The sequence below is a fragment of the Numenius arquata genome, chromosome 11, assembly GCF_964106895.1.
Source record: "Numenius arquata chromosome 11, bNumArq3.hap1.1, whole genome shotgun sequence".
NCBI classification, from domain to species: domain Eukaryota; kingdom Metazoa; phylum Chordata; class Aves; order Charadriiformes; family Scolopacidae; genus Numenius; species Numenius arquata.
This window is the reverse complement of record NC_133586.1, coordinates 15,008,263-15,033,848: the sequence shown is the minus strand read 5'-3', so window position 1 is coordinate 15,033,848 and position 25,586 is coordinate 15,008,263. Positions and strand designations below refer to the sequence as shown.

The 25,586-nt window shown below is 36.0% G+C and overlaps 1 protein-coding gene across 2 annotated transcripts in view; it reads left to right on the top strand.

Annotated features, from left to right (window-relative positions):
- The window catches only part of NEDD4 (NEDD4 E3 ubiquitin protein ligase), a 59,981-nt gene that overhangs the window by 16,187 nt on the left and 18,208 nt on the right, over positions 1-25,586 (top strand). The window contains exons 1-7 of one of the 2 annotated variants that reach the window (XM_074156254.1): positions 3,216-5,002; positions 18,120-18,170; positions 20,976-21,037; positions 22,659-22,761; positions 23,643-23,812; positions 24,417-24,534; positions 24,661-24,828. In XM_074156254.1, coding sequence (XP_074012355.1) covers positions 3,491-5,002; positions 18,120-18,170; positions 20,976-21,037; positions 22,659-22,761; positions 23,643-23,812; positions 24,417-24,534; positions 24,661-24,828 — 2,184 coding nt within the window. In that variant the 5' untranslated portion in view covers positions 3,216-3,490. Of the gene's footprint in view, positions 1-3,215; positions 5,003-18,119; positions 18,171-20,975; positions 21,038-22,658; positions 22,762-23,642; positions 23,813-24,416; positions 24,535-24,660; positions 24,829-25,586 lie in introns of those variants that run through there. The other variant, XM_074156255.1, reaches the window with a different exon arrangement.

The following is a 25,586-nucleotide window of genomic DNA, read 5'->3' as shown; positions in this document are numbered from 1 at the left end:
TAATTATATTTAGAGATCAAAGAGTCATGACCTTATCAGTCACTGTATAGCTCTACGATAAGCCAATATTTTTCATCTTTTCCATCTCCTCATTCAGTGAGTGGAAAAGGCTGTCTCCGTATATCTATTTAGCTTGCTTTCAGAAACACAAAGTTTCTATCCCAGATGTCTTGAGCTGTTTTAAGTAAGTCAAATTGTTGCCTTAGCTGTGATTGTTGTTTAGCATTGACAAGCTTCCCCGCTTCTATTAATTCATCTTCCTATGTCAGAAATCATAGGTGCCTGGCACTCTCTCACTAGCATGTGCAGCTATGAACAGAAGGTCTTTAGTCTTCCATTATTTTAGGAGGCTTCAGTGTTAATCAGCCTGTTTTTTCTTCTACCTATTGGATGACTCTTTAAACTCTACCTATGAGTAAGCTGATAAAACTGAAGTTCTTTTACATTTGTGAGACTGTACTCCCAAAAGATAATTTCCTCTTTATAAAAATTTATCCCCAGTGCTTTTATTCCCTGTAACTTTGAGGGAGAAATTGAAGCCTAAATTCCCCGCATTTTGGTTTTAAGAAATGTTGCTTTCTTGGAAACCAGGCTCAAAACTTACCACCTTCAGCTTTAGGCTTAAATTCAAAGCCCTGTTGCATCAACCTGCATATCACCAACAACTAGAGTTTTAAAATATTTCTGTAATAGCTTTAAAACTTTTAAAAGATCCCCTGTCTTGGATTTGGCAAGGGAACACTAAATATAAGTTTGTTCTGCTGCCTTGTTCTAAACCATTAGTAGAATAAAGGATTTGAGCAGTTTGTGGAGCCTGCAATTATGGTTGTCTTTAAAAACACAATAGAAAAATTTGTCAAGAAGGACAATGAGATCACTTATGAGATGGACCAGTGATGACTTTTTGCTATCTCTTCCTGTCTTACAATAACTTGTGATAATTAGGTATATTTCAAATGAAGTGCCAAAATCTTTTGTTGATATTGAAGTCAATGATGTTAAGATTTGAATGGAGGTACTGGTACTTTTAAAAAACTTAATATTTTTAATTTTTGTCAACTCTGATTCAGCAAGATAGAATTTTGCATTTTAAAAGCCGTTTTATGTTGACTAAGGAAGCTGTAGTTGGCTGGCTATACCTATACAGGTATAGCTAAGGAAGAGTGACATGTTGAGAAATTTCACTTAAATCTTAAGCCTGAGTTATCAAATTATGTCAGCTTATCATTTTCTTAGAGGTGTCTTTAGTAAAATTGGAAAAATGTTTCAGATCATCTACTGAGGGAGAAAGCATTATTTTCTTTTACAAAAAGCAGTATCTCTAATAAAGTGGTTGCAGTTTTTTGAGTATCACACTAACATGTTAGGAACTGTGCTACTAATAAATTTGTTGTTGGGGAAAAAAGGACTTTAAGAAATGCGTTTTTTACTCTTCACTCATATCTTAGGGTGGATTTTTTCTTGTGTTGTTTGGGGTGGGTTTGGGTGGGGTTTTTTTGGTGTTTTTTTTTTTGTGTTTTTTTTTTTTTTTTAATATATTGCTTGAAGTTCAAATGTAACTTTTTGAAACTGTGACCTAAAGAATCTTTTATGATATTTGCCTTTCCACTTCTCCCCCCATCTCAGCCCCCTACAACATAGAACATTAGAAGTAGTCCATTTGGTAAAGCATAATGAAATAAATGAACTATTGTATTTGTTGGCTTTTTATGAATAAGCTAGTATTCATTTATTGCTGCATTCTAATCATGGAATTCAGGTAACAGAGGTTAAGTAAGCCCTGGAGTATAATTAGAAAACAAATTTGTTGCTTGCAAACAGAGTACTGTGAATTTGATTCTTGGCTCTTGTTTGGGAAAGAGGTATAAATGTTAATTTTACTGCCTTCTAGCTTAAAATACAGTAAAGGTTAAATAAATATGGAGCAGAAAAAAATTTAGTAGTATGACCTATAAAAGTATAAATGGCTTAGTGTTCTCTTCTGCTTGCACTTTTTCAGCAGCACTAAGTAATTTCTTGTTAGTTCAGTAGCATTTAGTGCTGCATCATATATGGCTTCTGTATTCAAAAGTACATTCATAGCCAAATGCTTGTTTTTTAAAAAATAAAAAGCAACAAAAAACCCATTTAACAGCAAGATTCAAGATTGTCTTTTTTCAAAAGTCCCACTAGGTGCCAGCAAAGGACCTTTTCAGACTATATAAGCCACTGAAACACTTGGGAGTTCTCAATCCAATTACTCTTCTAGGAGTTGACAGTATATTAACTTCTTGACATGCTGAACATTTTATTTAAAAAAGAAAAATAAAAATAATTAGTAATTAGCTATAACTGTATGAGACAGTTTGTATGTAATTATACAGAATCCTTTCTTCTGTAATTGTGCGTAGTAATCATATTTATCTTTGTGCATACTCAGGTCAGTGTTTAAAAGTTTGCATAGCTGGTCGTATATTTGCATGCCATATTGAACTCTGATGACTGTCCCCTTATTGTGGGCTTCCAGCAAACAAGATGAGGTAGTTCAGTTTGTAAGAATAGTTTGTTTCTTTCTACCTTTAACAGCTGTAATTTTGAAAGGCTAAAATATGAAATAAAAGGTTAACATGGTAGGCTGGAAATAAATACCAAATTATTAATCGGAGTAACTTTTTGTGGTTCTAATTCAGTTATACCTCACTGAAAATTCTGAATTAATTGGCAGAACAGGTTTCTACTATGTGCAAATCTTTAGAAAGTGTGATTGTTTAACAGCGTGAAGATTGCAAGATAATGCCAGCTTTCTTTCAAGTTTTATTTAAGTAGTGCAGAAAGACTTTTTTTTTTTAAGGGGAGGAGGCTTATTTCACTGGTTTATGCATAATTCAGACCTCAGCAGTTTGCTAGCATGGTTACTATTTGGAAATTCAATCCTAGACTTGATACTCAATTATATGGGACTTCATTCCTACCAACTTCCTGTAATTCTAAACCTATGGGTAAAAATATTAGTAGTCATACGCTGCTGAGGAAAGTACGGACACATTGACTCAGCTAGTGCAGCTGCAGTAGGAGTTGCTGTTTTAAACTTGGAAGTACTGGAAGTTTATTATTGTATTCATTAATGCAAATTGCAGAAGGTATAATTGAAGCAGGATCAGTAGTGTTTGTCAGCGTGTTGCAGATGAGGTCGTTGGAACTAAGTGCTTTGTAAATGAATGCGTTCTGACTGCAAGCAATCAAAGACGGTCCAGAAACTGCAGTTCAACGAGTGGCTGACTTATTTCAAGAGGTACAGTTTTGTTGAGTGGGTTTTTTTTTTGGTGGTTTTTTTTTGTTGTTGTTGTTTTTTAACACTAGTATCTTGTAGAAATCAGGACAAAGACTGCAACTTTTATGGGCTTTTACTGTTGTGATATACTAGCTCTAGGTTCTGTGCAGCTGCCTGTAGCCTTTCTGCTGAAGGATCTTTGTGGTTTTCATTTCCTAACATGCATGGAAATGAGAACAAATGGCACGACGGTTAAGATTGCATTTTGCTGCCCAGAGAAGCAACACTGATCCGTTATCAGAAACCTCTGAAGATGTTTTGGACAGTAACAATTGTATGTACTTCAAAAAATTGCCGAATTCTGCACCTAATGTTACACAGATGAAACTGACTCCTAGACAAGTTGCTTATGCACCTGTAATGCAACAAGGAATTAACCAAGAGGAAAATGCAACTATTTCTTCATTGCAAATAAAAAAGACCACCTCACTGCACATTTCCCTACAGTCTAGAAAGTACAGTGGATGTTTTCGGTCCAGTGATGCTGTATCTACTGGTGAAGATGCTTCATTCACCGATATTGGAAATGAAGGAAATTGTGGCGCTAGAATTGTGGTTGATCATCGACCTAATGATAGCCTTCTGAGCAATACTGCTCTGTGCAATGGCAGCCTTAGCAGTATTGCAGCCAGTGACAGTGGATCGTTCAGCAGCGCTGGCAGTGACTACGGATCATGTGCAAGTACCACAAGTGATGGAGGTTCATATAGTAATAGTGTCATCAGTGACAGTGGTAGTGGCACTCTTTCAACAAGCGATGGTACTTTCTGTAGTAGTGTACATGGTGATTCTTCATATAGAAGCATTGCAAACCAATGTAATCCCTACAGGAGCAACTCATCTCAGGAAACTCTGTGTAGAAGTAATACTGCTTTTGACCAAGATGCTTTGTCAGTGAGGAAAAAAACTAAAATTCCACTGCGTCGTTGTTCATCACTGGTTATTTTCCCTAGGAGTCCTTCCAGTACTCCTCCAGCTTCTCCAGTAAGCTCGGGTCAACCACCACATAGAAATGCCTATCAAACATCCCATAAACTAATTATTTCTCCTAGTGAGCTGGCACAAAAAGAAGATCAAACCATTTCCAAGGGATTCCTTTCAACAGCAGTCAATGGACTTCGGTTGTCTAAAACAGTTTGCTCCCCCGGTGAAGTCAGAGACATTCGACCGCTTTACTTGAACACATCATTTCAGGACAAAAGTAAAATTTGGAATAGTTCTGAGCGGGCAACTTGTGAAGAAGTATCTGATGGCTTCTCATGTATTTCAGTTCATCTCACTCAAAGAGCATTTGCATCAAGCAGTGAAATGGTTAATGGCTGTTGCACTCCAGAGTTAAATCTGAACTCCAGTGAAAAATATCCTCATTTAAAACTGGCACGTAGCACATCTGCATGTTTACCCTCAAAAATAGATTCAGAATACCAGATTAATATAAATGAACTAGAAAGACCGAATGCACAGATGAGCAAAGCCCACCATGTTTTGCAAAGAAGTGTTTCATTGGAAGGATCACGTCAAAAAGTTTCTTGCTGTTTATCCAGCCTTAAATACAAGGTTCATAGTGCAAGGACGTCTCAGTTGCACATACAGTTCAAACCTGGAAATGAAGGAAAAACAACTGGTGCTAAGAAACGATATGGAACCTCTAAAAGGGAAATGTCTAACACTTCTTTGTGGAGGCCCCATAAGGTGAGTGTTCTAGTTTATAGAAAAACTTGACAGTATTTTGCAGCTGAAATTTAACTTGAAAATAATAAAATTTACAATCAAGACTTAAACACAATGATTTTAGAATTTCCTAATGGTGTCAAACTGTCACCATTAGGAAGTTAATTTTTATATTATCTGTAACATTTGGCTTTTAGAGTTGTTTCTTAGAGTATGGTACATACAGTAGCATATGTGAATAGGTCTTACAGTGAAGTACTTGTATTTACTATATTGTAAGCAATAATTTCCTGTTTACATGAACTCAAGGGGATTTTCTTGTCTAGTTACCTAGACATGGGAATTATTTAAACTTCAGATGAAGTTTTGTAGTTTTAAATACATAACTTCTCAGTAAATTAATGTAATTACTATAAGTCTTTGCATATAAAATGGCTAAATATGAGTGGATTACTGTGAATCTTTTAGGTTTATATTATATAGGCTTATTTTACAGAACAGTTTGCTGTATGTAGAATTAAAGATAAGTAATATTTGAGCAAAGAAACTGTAAATACCGTTTATTTCTGTATACACCCTGAACCACAGGAATTTTCAGAGTTTCCTCTCTTTCTTTTTTTCTTTTCTTTTTTTTCCTTCCAACCACTACTTCGGCCTGAGCGGTACACTGTAACTTAATACCTCTCCCAACAACATTGCTGTTCAAATTATAGTACTTGGGTCTAGAAGGCTTATATTAAATGTATTTTTTTGGTAATGAAACTTGCATCCAACTAAACTGCAGAAGTGTGTTTGCTCTTATTAACTCTTAGGGCATTTTATATTGTCAGTAAGGCATAAGCCACATGAAATGTGGATTTTAAGACTCGTTTAAATAACATTGTGAAGACTTGAATGATCTGAATATTATATATTGGTTTTAATTGTGAGTGCTGATAGAAGAGCAACAATTAATGTTTACGAAAATTGTTTAAAGATCTCATTATCTATGAAATGACACTACCACCTTTTAACTAACATGCTTGTTGAAGTAAAAGGCTTAATGCCAAAGATCTATAGTTATGACAGTCCCTTTCTAAACTAGTAATATAATTACCTTGGAGGTATTAGACTGTAATTTTCAGTCTGTTGTTGCCCTTAGAGTAGTGCCTGATGATTGTACATCTTTTGGCTTCTTCAGAGTTTTCTTTTGCTTTTCAGTTAAAAAGAGTTTGAAGAAAAATGCACTTTCCTTCTTATAAAACTGTGATCTGTCTTTAAGCTTCATTATAAAACTCACAGTGGATCACAGGTAATCACTATGCATATTGTTTGGTGATTCCTCATGCAAAAATCAAACTGTACAGTTGATAAATTCCACAATAAGCACAAACAGATTATGACGAGTTAAGTAGTCTGGATCTAGTTTTTAAAAAGTATATTGTAAAAAGGAAAACATGTTGAGTCATGCACTTCAAGTACATTTCTCGTCAACTTGCACTGTTAGCCTCTGTGTTTAATGGCAGTTTATCTGCAAGATATTTTATATTTTAATATTGAGTGAATTTTAATAAATTCAATTTAGATAGAATCTAACTTCAGGGTTAGATTGTTGTCAAACATTTCCAGAAAACCTCGTAGGGCACTGGAGTGACAATAATTTGTTTCAGTTCCCAGAGTGGTGTTTACAGTGGATTGACATAAAACCTAAGGAGACTTAACTTTTTAAAGCACTTGATAGCACGCTTCTGGAGTAGTTGTGCATTTTTACTGTGTTGATGTGGCAGCAAGTTTTAAGCTTCCTGTATTCTCAAGATTTCATCTTCTGACTGAAAGATGAGAGAGACAAGTTTAAAAATGAAAAATAATAGGAAAAAAAAGTCTGAATCCCAAATATCTAAATATAGCTTTCTTGTACTTTTCTTGTACTTTTAATATATTTGCAAATATTTAGAATTGTGCCATTTCTATACAAATTAAAAAGATCTCTGATGTCAGAAAACTGGACGGTAAAGGTTTTATAGCAGTATACTTGTTTCAGATTCCTTTATGTGACAACAGGCACAGGAGCCTTTCAGTCCTGAAATGGCCCTTTCAGTCTTTGTGTAAAATCAGTTGTTATAGAATATCCCATAAAATATGTTATGAAAAAAATTTAAAAGCTTCCCCTACCAAATCAAGCAAAAAACTTAGTTGACTTTATAGCAGTTTAGCAATTCACTGGAATAAAATAGATAAATACTATTGTATTTACTATTAGTCTTTGTGACAAATATAATAGATTCTATGGCAATCATTTAATTATATAGTCCAGTTAATTATCATGGTGTATTGTGACTCATTTAAAAATAAACAACTCCCAAAATATTTCTCTTGACTCCAGTTAGTCTGGCCTAGTATATTGATATGCTGAGTCTGGGTTCAAATTTAACAAGTTGATACTGGAGTAGCATTTAGTAATGTCAGCTATCTCTACAGAGCAGTCATGAAATCAAATCAGTGCTTTGGTCAGAGACTCCAGAGTCTGAAGCAGCGAAAGGTCTATGCATTCTTTTCTTACGTGCCTAGCTACTAGCCTTCAGCCACCTCATATCAGATTTCCTGCTTTCTATAATCAACAGCTTGTTAAAGGCTGACTTTAAAAAACAAAACAAAACAAAAAAACCCAAACCATCAAAAAACCAACAACAACAACAAAAACAAAAACAAAACAAAAAAAAACAACAAAAAACCCCCACCATTTCTGTGACAACTGGCCTTGGATTATTTTTTATTAAGTTGAAAAATGTGGAATGGTGATGGCCCACATACCACTGCTGATCTTTACTGGAAACATATCGAATAGGTTCTGCAGTAGATAGTGGAATTTCATTTATGCGAAGCAGGAGGAAGAGGTAGTCCATGGTTGCAGTGTTGAAGGTTGTCCTTGACTTTGTATTTCTGTTTTTAATGTATTTTCAGTGCATCTATCTTGCTTAGGGTAGAAATAAATCTGCAACTAAAGCACTTGGACATCACAGGTGTGAATTGGGAGGGTAAGGGAACAGTTTACATGTCGTCTTATGTGTGTAAACTTCAAGAGGTACAGAGGAAGGCAGAAGCAGTGACTACAGTTCCACTTCTTGTAGATTGTAAACAAACTTAAAAAAAAAAAAAAGCTGTATTAATCTCTTCCATGAGTATAATATGCTGACATCCCTGTTGACATCAGCCATTCCTTCCCCATCATCAGTATCACAGCCGGTTAGATAATGTGAATATTGTAAATGTACTTGCAAATCCATTTCAGCAACTGTATACCCTTAAAGTAATTGTTTGTACAATTAAGGGAATCATTGTCATTTTGTTTACAAGTAATTTTACTCAAGTTTTGTCTGAAGTGAATGAAATGCACATATTGAAATGAAAAACTTCAGAGGTGGTGTAAAATAACTGAAACATTTTTCTACTGTCAGGTTTGTGTGAAGAAAACCTTTAGTTGGAACTCTCAAGTTTTTTTCACCAGGTTCTGGAACTCTGCCTTTTGTATTTGTAAAAGGAGATGCTATTTGAATCTCTTGGTAGTAAATTTAAATTTTGGACAAGCAGTAGTTTGAGGGGCCTGTGTGTGAGGATGTCTCTCTTCACTAACTTATTTACCAGCTGATGTGAACATGGTGGGGGTAACAGAACCTGGTCCTGGAAGATCTTGATTCCTTGATAAATGCTGCACCACAAGTTATCACTGAGTAGTCTGAGGTTGTCTTCTCTCTTGCATCCTCTTTAAGTATAGAGTTTCTGTCTTAGCAAAATTCCTTCACAGAAGGTCATGGCCCAACCAGGGAGAAGTGCCAAGAGATCGGGAAGACAACTGTGGCTTGTCTCCAGCCATCTCCATCTTTGCATATTGAGCAAAGGGGCTGCACACATGGGTATTGGTTTCCCAAATTTGTGCAAGGAAGTGAGGTGGAAAAGAGGCAGGTGAAGCAAAGGATTATAGAGGCAATACAAGGCAAAGCACGAATTGACATCGCTTTATACTATTGTGCTACGGTAACCTCATCCCCTAATAATTTTCATATTGTTCGGTATGGGATATCTTGAAGGATCATGTTACAGGACTGTATGGCGCATTGCTCTGTTATGGTATATCAGTTCACTCAAGGAGAATTGGGGTTGAAAGGCTGGTGGTGTGTTTCTGAAGAATCGTGGTTGCAACTATGTTAGACAAATCACACAGTACAATTTATGTTGTCTCAGACAAATTTTAGAAGACGAAGTATACATCAGAGCATTAGAGGGAAGACAGTGGAAACTGTTAACCACAAATAACGATTTATAATTAGTTCTAGGTGATCTCCTACTTACATCCTTTACGTAACAATGACGTTACGGAGGCAATCAATTAATATTATTTGGTGTCAGCTCCACCCCTAAAGCTTTTCTTTGCTCCAGCACGTTATATCTGGCAGCAGTGAACAATATGTAACTTTCAGAATGAGATCGTGCTGTAAGGAACAGTGTCTGGGCTGTAGCAGAATACTTGAATAACCCTGTATATCAAAGCTCTAGCATTTTGTAGTCACCAGCAAACACTACATGTATATACTAAGGAGGAGTTTTATTTGATTGGGCTCTGCAGAAATTATTGTTAACTTCATTCTGTTTATCATGTGCAGCTGAAGTGGCTTCGGGTAGGTTTCTTGTGCCAACGAAAGAGGGAACTTAAACTGTAAAACCATGTGAAGCAGAGCTCCTGAAACAGCTTATAAATATTTAATTATCCAGACTTCAGGTTGATTCATGTCCTTTTAATATACCGTGAGAGAGTGGAAAGCATTGATGGTGTAGCTTCTTTAATATAGCCACAAGCTATAGTTATTCTGTCTGTTAAAACTGAGTGTACATTTAAGAATGTGTTAAAGTAAAACTTTTTCCCAAGGCAAGAGATGGAGACATTTTTCCCTTTACTCCTGAGTAGCCAAGTAACTTGCAGGCTTTCAGATATGAGGCCATGATCAATGCTATAAGTCTTTTTTTTTTTTTTTTTTAATGGTATGTTCTTTTGCTTTCTGTGAGAAATTAGAGCAACACTTTGGGTTAAACAAAAGCATTTCTTGAAAAATGTTATGGTGATGTAGAAATCCTAGTCTTTGTAAGCATTATAGCAGAAGACAGAAATCCTTAACAAAACTTATAGTACCTGCATGTATTTTCCCAAGAATTGTCAGGAAGCTCAGCTCTAAAATTGTTGAAATACTAATTATAATAAATAATTTTTTTATCTATTAGAATCTCTTACTTGAAGGAAGATAGTAAGTAGTATGCTGATATTTTAAAAGGGGAACTACAGGGAACTGCAACAGGCCAGTCTGGAAGAAAGAGTACGTTGAATAGAATCAGTAGACATATGACATGTTTTATGTTTACAGGGAGGGAGACTGAGCACTGCTTTCATAAAAGGAAGTTTTGTCTTACAAATCAAACTAAGCAATGACGTGTAAAGATGGGTGAGCTGTGGTTAGTGCAGGATAAAAAGCTTTTCAAAATATTTGACAAGAACCTAGCAGACGTTCTGAAAATACTCTCAATGTGTAAGTGCACAAAAAAGCTTCCTTGTTGATGACAAGTAATGAAAAGATAAATCTCAAGTTGCAGAAGATCTCATGGTAGTGAGCGACTAGGCAGTAGAATGGACAATTTGAAAATCAGTGTTGATAAATGCCAAGTACTGCACACAGAGGAAAAACAGCTACTGATGTATGTGTGGTAATGGTGTCCCATACTGGTTAGGAAATAGTTTATGTCACGGTGAGCAACTTGCTGAAAAAGTCAGCTCAAATCTTGTTGACAGCTGAAAGGCAAATAGAAGGTTAGGATTTATTAGGAAAGGAATAAACTAACAAAATTAAAAACACCATTATGGAATTGCTTATGACTGACTTTCACCCTTGTCTGAAGGGGACTGCTCTGCATTTCTGTTAAGTGTCTCTGTTTCAAGTGAACTTTCTTCCTCACTCCTTGTGATGAACAGAACATGCTGATTTGGGAATGCAGCCAGCAAAATGTGTGTAGCTCATTTCAGTGTTAGTATATGGATATATAATCATCTCTGTTTCAAGAGAGTACATCACTTTTTTCCTGTTGTAGACTTTTCAGTTTAGCATAAACTGCCACAGATAGATGCAATTATTGTTTGAGACCTTGGGCTGCTTTCAGCTGTATCAACTGGAACATAAGCAAACAGAATTTAAGAAGGACATCAGCGAGTTCCTGGCTGAAATTACATACAAACTTGAATTGGAGTCATTGAAGTTAGGGCATATTAAAATGCAAATGGGACACTCCAGCTACTCAGTAAAAGGAATGTGGGAAGAAACATAGAACTAGATTCTTTTAGACGTAGATGATTTCTCTGGCATCTGTGATTTTCCTAGCATAAGGGAGAAAACCTTGTTCAGTAAGTGAAAGCACAAGGGCTTTTTGAAAAAAAAAAAAAGTTTTCCAGAATTTGTTACGAATATTGCTTATTTTTTAGTAGAGTTTCTACCTTAGCCAGTAGTTGTAGTTATAATTTCTAGTAAGTTCAATTTGGGACAAATATTTAGCTTATAAAAAATAAATCCAGAGTGGTTAACATCTGGTAAATTACAGGCCAATAACACCCATGTCTAATGTGGGAAGGATAATGTAACTTCAGTAAGAAAGATTGCTGAGATTATCTGAAATAAATTGTAACACTACTTTTGTTGTAAAAGTAATTGTGGGTGGATTATTTGTATTGTAGTTGCCTTGTGACATAGAGGTTGAGGCATCCAAGGTCAGTTCATGCAGACTGGTTTTGGACAGGATTTATAACTTGAGCATAGCACAGCTTAAGACAAATCAGTAAGTTCTGCTGTAACCAGGTTATCTGCCTACACATAGGGCTGGCAGCAGTAGGTTTAGGGTTGGAGCTGGGAAAGGTCAGCAGGTAGGGCTTGGGGCCGCTGTTAGATCAGTGGCAGCTGAGGACTAATGGGGAGTGCAGAAGAGCATGGAAAATTGCAGTGTGGCTGGCAGTGGCCGCTAGCTGTGAGGGGGTGCAAAGGCGCAGGGAATTCCTGAGTTAGTGTTGATGTTGAATTTGGATCAACAGTGGCTAAGAACAGTAGGCCTAAGAATGCTTTTGAAAACTGCTGGACTAACTTTGGAGTAGGCTGAGGCCATTCAGCCTGTATCCAGCCCTGCTGTAGGTCTGCAGTCACAGAAATCTCTTAGAAGGGGTCAGTTACTTGTACAGCCTGGGCTGACTCTTCAAGACTATATTTAGAGCTGGAAAAAAGCAGCTTCCTGGCTCAACCTGATTTTGTGCATCTGTGTGGCACTGTACTGGGCCTAATATACTTCCCAGTGAGACCGTGATGCAGAGATGCTCCAGTTGCCTATCTGCCTTTTGGAGGCAAATCGTTTGTCTTTGGTTTGTTCCCTCTTGCTCTGAATAGCAAAAAGTTGACTTTGTATTGAGTCCTTTGGCTGAGTGTAATAATTAGACAGTGTGGATAACATCTGTCATACCTGGTTCATTCTTGCTCGTTTCAGGGAGCAAATTTCATGTGCAGTTTAACGTTTGATAAGGTTTTCTATTTATTGAGTGTTTTAAGTTTTATAGTGTTAATTGGTGAAGGTAAAAGTGCACCTGGAATTGTAACTACAGGAGTTTGTTTTTCAAACTTTATTCTAAGTCTTAAGATTTGGCACAAAAGCTTCCACAAATAGATGCAAAAGATTTATGTTTTTATACTACTGTGAAGTTAACTGACTAGATGTCAAGAATGGCTTCTCAAAATAGTACCTAATTAAACGTTTGGTACTGCTCTCTGAATTTTTTTTTTTTTTTTGAGCATTAGCTGGTTTGACACAGGAGGCTCTTGACTTTTCATAAAATGTGATATTTCTGCTTTTTATATAGTAGCTTATTTGGCACATCTGTCCATAAAACTAAAGGAACTAAAATTCCTGATGAATAAAATAAATGCATTAGAAACTTTTGGTTTGTTCTGTGTTTGTTGTGCTTAAGTATGCTTCATTTATACTAGATGGCTATTTGTCTTCTGTGACCTATGTGAAAATGAATCTTGTATGCAAAAAAAAAAAAAGCTATCTTAAATTGCTTTGTTAATGAACTTTTAAGCACAAGTTCTCAAAGTAGCAAACACTGAGTGGAGTATTATACGAATGTTATAAAATTACCGTAGACTAAATAGCTTCCTTGAAAGTTCCTATCTATAAGATACTGGTTCTATATAAAAAAAAGTAAGCTATAAATGGAGAAACAGATGACACTTTTGCTCTGGTCTTTTTAGAGAAGCAATTCTCTGAAAATATCTTTGGAAGCAAGGGAGAATTAGTGAAAATAACTTTAGTGTCATTTCTAAATGCTGTCTGTTAAACAGACGGTAAAACTGCTGAGGCATGCTATGCTGACACCTGGCTGTTGAAGCAGCCAGCCAGGCTGAAAGTTCTGCAGAAACATATTGCATAATAACCATTGATCCGACAGTACCTATTTTCACTTTTTTGAAAATGCTGATAGGTTCTTATATCTCAGTATCATAGATATTTGATCATAGAGGACAACTGAAAAAAAATGCCTACGTGTCATCAAAGAAACCCAACCCTCCTTACTATCTACCTCTCTCCTTTAAAAAGGCAGGAGACTGGGACTTTAACGAATTCCATGCAACAAAGTATATATTGTTTGGCAAGATAAAGAAAACATTGCTTTTAGAATCCATGAATTTGGTAAGATCTTAACATGATAATTGAATTTTGCTTTTTTGAAACTGTTATTTTCCCATGATGAATAACATATGCTGGCAGTATTTTATGGAAGAAAAAAGCTCATTTTTCTCTATTTAGAGTTCAAGAGAACCAAATAATATACTCGGCGCAGCATGAGAAGAAAAATACTTGAAGTTGCTAGTGTAGCTCAGGAAAGGTTTTTTTTCATTCTCATCAAGCTTGTAACTAGTGTTGATGTTTGGGTGTTTAAGCAAGAAGAATGTTGGTTTTATAAGGGATCTATTGAGCTCTTGTTTTCTTAAGCAGTGATAGTCCAGATCCCTGTTTGTTTTTTCAATTTGAATTGATACTTTATATTCCCTCCAATAAAAGCTTCATGCTTTCTCATTTTGCCATACAGCTGTAGATTTCTGCGTGAAGACCGACTTACGCACAACTAGCTGTCTGTTTAGTCATAAAAAGACTGGTAATATAGTTAAGTTCTAATTCATGTGCTAACACCAACAAAAACTAGTCACAAAAGTTGATAGAGAAAACACCTCTTACTTCAACACCTTGGTCTTCTATAAGAGCTATTTCAAAAGGCACTGTGATGAATCCAGCAATTAAGAAAGGCATTAAATTCAGTTAACTGTCTTCAGACCTGATAAATTATGGGTAATGTTCTCAGTGCTGCTCTTAAGTGTGTGACTCAGATAAGAATGTCGGTTTAAAATCTACTTCTATCCAGTTTCTGATGGGAATTGTGGAAAAAAAATATATCCAAAACCTTAACTGTTAAGGCTTACTAAGTATGTATCATAAAATAGGCGAAAACGAGTTTTGAACTGGATTACTTTCTTTCGGTGCTTTTCCTCTTTGAGCACTTGCTTTGGCATTGCACTGGAGTTCTTTAAATGTATTGTATACAGCAGCTGTCTGTCCTCACATGTTTTTAATAACTTTCTATAGACTAAACCAATGAATGAGTGAAATAAAAGGCCTCTTTGTTAGTGTACTATATCATTAATTGAAGTTTATACACTTAGGGTTTGGCAAGCAGAAAGTTTGAGTTCTCTGGCTGTTAAGAAATTAGAAGTTGACAAGAACAACTAACCCACTTGTCTGTCTTGAAAAAACTGGGATGCCTGCTGTCGTGAAACAGAGATCCAAACAGTTTCAGCTCCATTGGCATTTAATTGTTAATGTGCACAATGTCTGTTTCAAAGCTTCTTTGGCACTTCTTTGAAGGCAGTTAGTCAGCTTGTCATAGTGAGGCACATTGCTAAAGAGCATTCCTGCTATCTGATCTATGTATTAGTTGTTTGGAGGTCAACAAAAATCTCCACTGGAGGATTTTACTCTCTGGCTGGAGGAGAAAGTACTGTTAAAGGTTGGTTATTGAGGCTAGCTCCACTAAAAATAGCAGGAGAGACAGCAGAATAATAAAATGAATAACAGGAGCCCCTGCTAAAATAATGCTGGTAACAAACACAATGTTCTGAGGTTTTCTAAAATACAGCAGACTTTTGTCCCACATTCCAGCAATTTATTTGAAAGGCATGTTCCACTTGAGGATTGCCAAGAACTTCACAAATACTAAGCCTTTTAACATGTCTAAGGTATGTGCCGTGCCATTTTAAAAAGAACCTCATAGGCAAAAATGATAGCTATATTTTTCCAGAAGCTTGTGGTCTATAATAATACAGAAAGTTTTCCTTCAGTAGTTCAGAGAAGCTTCAGACTCTTCAGGTATGAAAACCTGCTGTAGCTTTCTATCTCAAATGAGTTTGTGAGCTAAAAAGGTTGGTGTGTTGTTTTTATTTCCACTCCCCTCCCTTCAAACCTTAACTATAAATTCAATTTAAAGTTATGTACCTCTAGATTTTCAGCATGTTATTATCTATGACAAGCTCTGCAGTCTAGTTGTGCTTTTTGCAGGTGTGAAAATTAGAGCTTATACAAATATGAGGCACTGGTTCTCCATATACATGTATGATTTAAAGGTGAAATGGACAAACTTAGGACAACAGAGCTAAAGAAAAAAGGTACCAGAATTATTAAGGGAGAAAGAACTGCTTCAAGAAATATCTATAGCCTTAAATGTCAGAGCTGTTTGAATCACAGAATGACAGAATTGTAGGATTTGGAAGGGACCTTTGTAGATCATCTAGTCCAACCGCCTGCCAAAGTGAGTTCACCGTGAGCAGGCTGGACAGGAATGCATCCAGGCGGGTTTTGAATGTCTCCAGAGAAGGAGACTCCACAATCTCTCTGGACAGCCTGTTCCAGTGCTCTGTCACCCTCAAAGTAAAGAAGTTTTCCCGCATGTTCAGATGGAACTTCCTGTGTTCCAGCTTGTGTCCATTGCCCCTTGTCCTGTCACCAGCCACCACTGAGAAGAGCCTGACCCCATCCTCTTGACACCCGCCCTGTAGATATTTGTAAGCATTGGTAAGATCCCCTCTCAGTCTTCTCTTCTCCAAGCTAAACAGACCCAGGTCTCTCAGCCTTTCCTCATAAGAGAGGTGCTCCATTCCTTTGATCATCTTTGTAGCCCTCCGCTGAACTCTTTCCAGTAGTTCCCTGTCCTTCTTGAACTGGGGGGCCCGGAACTGGACCTGGTACCCCAGATGAGTCCTCACCACAGCAGAGTAGAGGGGGAGGACGACCTCCCTCAACCTGCTGGCCATATTCTTTTTAATGCACCATTGGCCTTCTTGGCCACAAGGGCGCATTGCTGGCTCTGGTCAACTTGTTGTCTACCAGGACTCCAAGGTCTCTTTTTGCAATGGAGAATGCTGTCAGTGGGACAAAAAATGACTAGAATGGGACTGAAGTTTTAGTACTGTAAAACATTGGCTTTGAAAATTAAAAATATAGTTGTGCTAGAAGAAAGGTGAAATACACAGCTTTGCCCTGAGGCGAAGGGAATAGATGTCAGTGAGATGCAGAGCCTCATAGGGGAAAGTTTTATGGAAGAAGACCATCAAATTCTTGGGTCATGAATTTGAATACCAGCTTGTGGTACACCAACAGATGTGGGAAAGAATAGGCATCAAATCTTTTGTTAGCTGGAAAAATCAGGAAGATTAGAAATCCAGAGGTTGCACAGCCTACACTGTTGAAGACTTTCCTTACTCTGTGTATGCAAAAAACCATAGTCTTGTTACAGTGTAGATTTTGAAAAATGCTATAGGCTTATACATAACTTTTAAAAAATTTCATGCCCTCTTGATTTTAGTACACAGGTAGTGATACGTCTTCATGTTAAATGACCCATACAGTACATCTTCCTGCTTTCGTGGAGATTCTCAAAGGCTTTCAAATCACAAATGAACTTGAAAGAACTTGGCATATGTTCCAGTAATCCAGTAAGAAGTCAAGTAAAGTACTTTGACTGTTGGCGATGATTATTGGCAAATACTGAAACTACCTACGTAAATTACTAAAATCTTAATGTCTTTGGCAGGCAAAAATTGTTCAAAAGTAAACTGTGCACTGATACTGTGTGTTGTCAGTCTTTCCCCTGGTACTATAGCGTTGGTTGGAGGGAACTGGGCTGCAAAGCCGCTGCATTCATAGTCTGGTCATAGTCGGACAGTCCAGACATCCATGTCGGGGCAGAATCTTTCAGATTTTAGTTGTTAAAACTAAACTTCTCAATGTGTAGGCAAATGGTATGTTTTCATAGATATAATGAATTCTAGCACATTTTCAGATGTCAACAGGAATGTTGGGCAGGGGTTAGGGGAGATGTCAAACTTCAAGCTCCTGCTGCCAGGCTTGGGACTGCTGGAATTGCTGGAACTTCTGAAGCATGTACCACAGATGAAACTTATTTTTGCTTTGTCTTATTTTTGACAAAGCTGTATTATTTTGAAAAGAAAAAAGTGTTTATATCTGCCGGTTTTAAACAGCTGCCTAGGCTTACAGAAATTGTCAGGTGCTCCTAGGAGGAAGGTCTTTAGTTCTGTGTTAACCTGTGATAAATGTTTAGTTGCTTAAGCATATACTAAGACAATTATTTTACTGTAACAGCTAAGGGAAAAAGTGTCTTTACTCTTTACCCTTTAGGACAATGTTTCTACTGGAGATGCTGACAATGTCAGTCCTGATGCTGAACAACTCTCTCCTATTTGATTAGCATTAGTCTGTATGATTTACAAAACAATCTGAATCCACCCCGGCTCCTTCAAACCTCACCTATTTTGAGGGAGGCAGAACTATCCACTGCTCTGAGCGTTGGGTCAATCAGAACTCGTTCTGTACAGAACAAGTTTTATTGTATAATTTAAAAGTGTCTTCACATTCCTAGGAAAGCATTACTGTGCTGTCAGGGCTTTGGAACAATGTTTTTAAAACACTTTGCAACTTTAAACTTTCTGTGGTTTTTGTTTGTTTTTATTTTCCGTAGACTCGAGATGATTTTCTTGGGCAAGTGGATATTCCTCTTTATCAGCTACCGGTTTGTATTTTTTGTTCGCTTGTTTTTGTTATAAGATTGTTAAAGGGAAAAATGATTCGCTATGCAACTGTGTTAGTCATCTAAGAAGGTTAACTGTACTGATAATATAAGTGATTAAATTCTTCTGCTCTGTGGGTTCTTTGTTTAGTTTTCTTTTGTGGATTTGTTGGGGTTTTTTTGGTGCTGATATTTACCAAAAAATGTAGGTTACCTTGTGTTTAGATATTGGTTTCTGCTGCTGTGAGAGTTAGGAGTGCTTTTAGCATTTTCAAGAATACCACTGCAAGATTTGAAACAGCCCTAAAGACAAGAAGAGATTGTAACTATTGTCATACTTCCTAAAATATTTTCTTGAAAGTCTACACATTTACTTCTAATTTTCCTTATTCCCATAAACTGATAAAGAAGGTGGTAAGTGGGAAATAGAGCTAGTGTTGCTTTGTACGTTTATTTCCGTTTTCGTATTCCTCTTGCAAAGCACATTGTTAGTTTTAAAGAAAGATCACCAAGAATGTTGAAATAAGTAAGTCTTCATTTTCTGCTGAGGTCTCAAAACATTAGCGAATACTAACAGATTTATCAGCAACTGTTTTAGGATAGCAACTGTGGCAGAACAGAGCAGTGGTTCTTTTACTCTGGTAAGAACCACATCAGGAATAGCTACAGATATGTCCAATTTCCCACTGTACCTGGGATGTGAGATCCCACTAACTGCTCTCTCTGTCAGGTGAGTTGGAAAGACTGACTGTAATGTCCCTCTGCGGAGAGGACTCTGTGTTTGACAGCAATATCTGGAGTCTTTTGGAGATATTGGTGCATTTCCTTTCTTTTTTTTTTTTTAGCAGAAACTAATTTATAGAGCCTCACTTAAGTATTTTCATGGCTGTTTGCTTACCTTCCTCAAATGTTGACTTTTCCCTGTCTCCTCTTTGTTTCTGTCTTCCTGGTTCCTTGTTCTTAATTACTTGGTCTTGCCATCTAAATCCATTGTTCTTTATTGCCCCAAATATAGGTTGATTTTTTGGAAAGTCTTTCATTTACATAAGTAAATATATCTTGGATAAATAAAATCAGTTTATAAGTTCTTTATTACATTTCGTTTTGCTTGATACTGTGCAAATGCAGACTGGTTATAACTAAAATGAGCTGGTAGTCAGGGACGTGTGAAAAGGGCAAATCGTCTGCAAGATAAGACAGTTGGAAGATATGAATTTGCTCTTTCCAAAACCAAAATTTATGAATCCAAGTGTAATCTAGCATTGATTCTAAGGCAACTCTTGTTTTTGGAAAGTCAGAAAAATAATTATGAAACTTAAAAGAAGATAATCTTTTTCCTCTCCTCTGCGATGTGTTTCCACAGTGTCTTAGTGTGTACATTGGTAGAAATAATGTAATGCTGGGGGGGAGAAGGGGAACCACCCAGACCAAACCCCAAGGTTAATTCCATTTTAATTTCAAAGAAGTATTTACCTTAGTTATAAGATAATTCATTTTATAAATATAGAACCTATTCTTGGAGATAACACCAGCGTAACGCATGTATTGTTACAGGATTGAAGATCTGCATTTTAATTCAGTGAAGGTGGAACACTTCAACTGGAGTGTAGTGTTTCTAAATTTTATTAATAAGTGCTTACACTGAAATCTCTGAAATACAAAAGAACTTTTTTCTTTTTGAGATTTGGTGTAATAGTTATCACATTTAGTAAAATTTAGTCAGCTTGATCTTAGGACTTTTACATAACAAAGCTCAACAGCTCCGAATAAAATTCTAAAATCTCTAATTTAATAATGTCTCTTCTTTAGATTCTGGATATTTTTTTTTTTATTTATTTCCAATCAAATGTTGACATACATTAGATACTTTTTGAAAAGACCAATATGGAATTAGTTCAAGGATTGCATCGTGTACCATTGTTCTTAATTAAAAGGCCTACCAATATAGCAATTGCGAGGTTTTCCTCATTATACAGTACTTCTTGAAACAGTTAAAATGCATTAATTAACTAAGGCCTAGAGTTACTTCCCAGAATTTATAACCAGCTGAAAAAGGAAAAAAAGAAAAAGACTCAAAAAAGAGATTTACAAATGTTCCTAAACATATGGTATTGTAAAAATAAAATGTTTTTGTAAGAATTGCAGAACTTCAGATGAATTATAAATATTTGTGTTAACCAGAAAAATAAGTATCTTTGTTTTTTTAATGATCCCTTATATATATTTCTCTACCTGTACCTGGGATTTATATTTATAAAATGATGTCTGTTTACCTCTGCGCTTCTTTCTGTTGATCAATGTCACTTTTGTGAATCAGAACAGAGAATTTCTCATAACGGATTCTTTTCTGATTATTTTTTATCCCCAAGTCCTAAAGCTAGAAATGGCCTTTTTATGTATGCTGTGTGCAAAAAAAAAAAAAACCAACCCCAAAAGCAAAGCCAAAACAAAAATACCAAAAAACTCCACCTAAACAACCTTGTAAAATACTGAGGGAGAAAAAAGAGTTATGGTAGACCTTTTAAATGTGAAAATTGAGAATCTATTTCTGGATTTCAGGCTAAACAGGGTTTTTTCTATACTTTAGAAACTGTAATATATATATACACTGAGAGGTAATTTTTTTTTTTTCTTGAACCAGGGAATTAGGCTTATTACTAAGATTAAAGCTGGTGTTGCTATTACTGTATCTAAACCTATAATTTAAATTCTAAAATGTTAAAGAAACTAATTGTAAACTTCTGATAATTTTCTTTAACTTCAAGTGTTTGACACAGATTTTTCTTGAAAAAACTTGTCTTATTCCAGACAGAAAATCCAAGTATGGAGAGGCCATATACGTTCAAGGATTTTGTCCTTCATCCAAGAAGGTTAGTAAATACCACATAAAAATATCTAAACAATGCTGTTAAGTAATTACTTGTATGTAAATACTGTCTAAATTTTTATGTTTTGATGAAAGAAATTTGAGCATGAAAGAAATTTGGTGAGAGTGAAGAACTTTTCTTCAGACCATCATAAAATTCACATTATAACTTCATCTGACCAATTTACTGTTTTGCTGAACGGTGAAATCAGTGACTGATGTTATGCCTAACTCATTTATCCCTTTTCAACTTGAAATAGTTTCCTGCCTTCCTGTCTCTTTTGCTTGCCTGTTTCATGTAGGCAGTTCCATGTGACTTTAGTTATAAACATAACAAAACTTAAACTGAAAAGCTGCTAAACATTTAGGAAGGCCTTAGTTAAAAAAACAAGGAATTTTTAAACGATAGGTAACACTTTGACACTGCTATTACTGTTATGTGTTTCATGTTTGATTTGAAAATGTAGATTTTTAACCTAAATCTGAGCAGTTTTTAGCAACTTTTGTTATAAATAAAATACATAAAAATGCATGTCAATGTTTTTCAGATAATAGCTTCCAATTTAGAAGTAACATCAGAACATGTGGGTTCTATAGATTTTTCTCAGTGACACTGGTAGCAGAAGTATTTTTAAAATATTTTACACTTCTTGGTTTTCAAGCAGATCAATGCTTTTAACCGAGTTAGTGACTGTCAAGTTTCATTTTGATCTCCTCTCTTTCCGAATCTAATGTTTCTTATCCTATAAGCGAAGGAAGAATAATATTTATTGTCTTGACAAAAATTCAATTGTTGTTTGTTAGTCAAGGATCTGACCTCATCTTGTTGTGGCTAACATATGGATTTGGCAGTGCTTTGTAGTAAATGATACTGCCACAGATTCAGGCACTTTTCTGCCTTGAAATCTTACTGTAACTTTTAGATGCTCTAGTATTGTTAACGCATGTTTTTAAATTTTGCTCATGTTTGTATTTATTGAGACAGGAATATTAATAAAAATGAGGTTGCTACCTTCCCAATACCTCAAGCTGAGTAAGAATTATTAATATGATAATAACGCTGAAATGAATTGCTTTAACTATTGTATTGGAAAGTAAGATAGTAGGTTACTTCCTCCTTCAAAGAGATGTGGGCTTTTCTGAAACCAAAACACAATCTGAATGAACATGTTTATAATCCAACATGAAATGCTTCTCTGGATATCAGGAAATCTAATTCACTTTTTCTGCATGGCAAACCCCCCCCCCCCCAACAACAAAAAAACCAAACCAACAAAAAACCAAAGCATTAGTCTTTAGTGATGTGGGGGTGTGGGGGTTTGGGTATGTGCAGGTATCCAGTTGACTCATTAGTGATATTTTCAGAACTCTTATTTTCTTTGTTTTTTATACCAATAGTCAAAAGAGAAGGAAAGTTTTCCAGTTGTGGTACATAATATCATGGTGTATTCAGAAGTCTAAAAACTCAACACTATTATAGACCTTCAATAATTTAAACTATAAAAAGCCAAGTTTGTGTTAAGAAACCAAAGGTTAATGCTCTAGCTGTGCTTTTTCAGCCATTTCATTTCCAGATAATAATTTCAAAAGTGCACAATAAGAACATTTTCTTTTCTCTTTTGCAGCCATAAATCCAGAGTTAAAGGCCACCTTAGGTTAAAAATGACTTACTTACCTAAAAGCAATGGGTCTGAAGAAGAATCCACAGAACAGGCTGAAGAATTGGAGGTGGGAAAAGATGTATTTATTGCTGAAGAACCTAGCAAATATCTTCATTATTAAGGGTAGTTAGAGTAAAAATGAATGTTAGGAATCACTAAGCCATAAATAGTGTTTTAGAAACAAACCATTTAAAAGCGGTTGCTTACATCTTACATAAAAGTTGTAAGTCTGCATAGGAATTCTGGAGCAGTTTTTCTAACTGAAGGAGTGGCTTTATATAATATCTAAAAAAGAAAACATACATTAGGCTTTTGGTTTTGTTCTGATACTGACTTGCCATATGTCTGTGTAACTTCTCTTGTTTTAGAGTTAATGGAAGTATCCTTGCCCAGTATTTTCACTGCTCTTTAATGCTGTTTGACCCCAACCAGCCAGATACTGACATCTTGCTGGTTTTAGAATGTCAGCTCTTTCTATTTTATAGGGATATTTTGATCTTAACTACTTTATATTTGTAATGTTTCTAAGCACATCCAGTTTAGATCAATGGTTTTCCTTTCAAGTCTTAAACAACTCCATTCAGCATTACCACCTTTGCTGTAATTAAACTTTCTGTTACAAAATGGTATGCTTATCTGACTAGTGCAGCATATGTATGAAACGAAATTTATTGACTTTTTCTGATCTATTCTCTGAATGCTGTTTATTTTCCTGGAATAAACAACTTTTGATGCTAATATGTTTAAGGAACTTGAGTTAAAAACAAGATTTCTGCATGCATAATTTGTCCTATCATTTCTTGAGAAATATACACAATAAAACCCAAAGCCAATCTTACCAACTTAAGATGTAGTAGAACTGCACCTTAAAAAGGGGGGTGGTTTAATAAACTGAGATACTTTTTAAACTTTGGTAATATTAAAGGTATTTAATATTATATCTCTTAGCCTGGGTGGATTATATTGGACCAACCAGATGCTGCTAGCCAGCCACAACAGCAGCAGCAGGAATCTCCTCTGCTGCCCCCAGGTTGGGAAGAAAGGCAAGACATCCTTGGAAGGACCTACTATGTCAATCATGAATTCAGAAGAACACAGTGGAAAAGACCAACTGCACAGTATGTCTTTTGGCCTGAAAATTCAAGTCTTACATTAACTATTGTAACTACTTCACTCTTGTTATGTTGAAAGCCAGAACTCAAAAGTGAACAGCTTGAGAATTAGGAGAGAACTTTTCATAGCATAACCTTCAAGCCCGTGTATAATGGTCGCTGGCTACTGGTCAGTTTAACTGCACAGAACTCTTGCTGTTCTCTGGAAGCATGCATTCTAGCAGAAACTGGTTGCGATTGTGAGATGTAATAACTATAGTAATGGAAAGGAAATTATTTTCCAGCTCTAGGCCTGGTTCCTCCTTCCCAACAGGGACTGCATTAAATCATTTACCTTGCTTTTCTCAAATTATTTTCTTTTCCCTTAGCATGTGAATTACGAAAATAATGCCTGGAATGTTATCTGGTTCTTTAACTTACACTTCACTTGACATGAATGCTTATTCTTTTTAAACTGTTTACATTAATTTTTACAGCTCATGACTGTTTCTTTTTCTTCTGCCAATGTATGTTGTTGCTGTTAGCCTAGTTTACTGTTGAAAGATAAAACATGGCTACTGTATGCTGACTTCCCAAATCCTCGCTCCCCCCACCCCACCCCCGCCAACAGGGACAATGTAGCTGCTGCAGATATTGGTAGTGTGCAGTTGGAGGCCCAGCATGTGTTCACTCATCGGCGACAGATATCAGAGGATACAGAAAATGTAGACAACAGAGATTCTCCTGAGGTAAAACCAATCTCTATATGAGTCTGAAACACAAGTAACTTTTTAATCTAGTTAAAGAGCTTGTCTTAACTATTTATAATTTGGAACTACTTTTGCAAAATGTTTTTCCTTATTTTCTTTTTAAAGAGCTGGGAAATTATAACTGAAGATGAGGCTACAATGTATAGCAATCAGAACCTTCAAATACCTCTCTCACAGAGTAATTGTGATATACAGACTCATCTTGCAGAAGAATTGAATACTAGACTTACTACCTCTGGAAGTTCAACTACTGGCCAGTCAGCAGCCTACACTGTAAATTATTTTTCTCATTGTTCTAACATATAGAAACATCTATAATATTTTGCACAAAATGTTACTGTGGTAGAATTAGATCCATAAGTACTTCATATTAACAATTATATTTCTAATTTTGTGTCAAATGCAGAGAATTTAAAAGTAATCTCTTTATGATAGAACCCCATCTAAGCAAACATTCTTCCTCACTTTGCTTGTATGAATTTCTTCCTGAGATTAAAACAGACTTGTGTTAACTGTTTTTCAGTCTGTAAGTCTACCTCTTATTCTAATGTCATACTGAGTACTGCTGAAAACTACAGATGAAGGAAGCTATCTATATCCTGAAAGCTTATTTCTAAGGGAGTCGTGCTATATTGGTTACTTTTTCCACTAGGACAAGTTTTAAGATAACTCATTTTTCCTTGTGAATCTTGGGATAAGACTTTATGACTGAACTGAGTAAACCTGGTGACTCCAGAGCCATGAAAAAGGGTCCTCGTTTATATAGTTCCACAACCCTTGTATCAGTTATGAAACTTGTCTGATCTCTCAGTAAGTCTGTTCAGCTTGCTAACCCAGCAGAAAACTATTCTCTTTTTCCCCCAACTGTGTTTTTTACTGTTTTAGCAAGCTGAAACAGCACCCTAGGTTGTCTGAAAAATACTACACTGGCAAAGAGAAAGCAGCAGGAGTACACAGCCAGGAGTGAGACTTGTCTTTTTGGTGGTAGCAAGCAATTAAATAAGCTCAGCTGTTTTATGAAACCCGAGCTC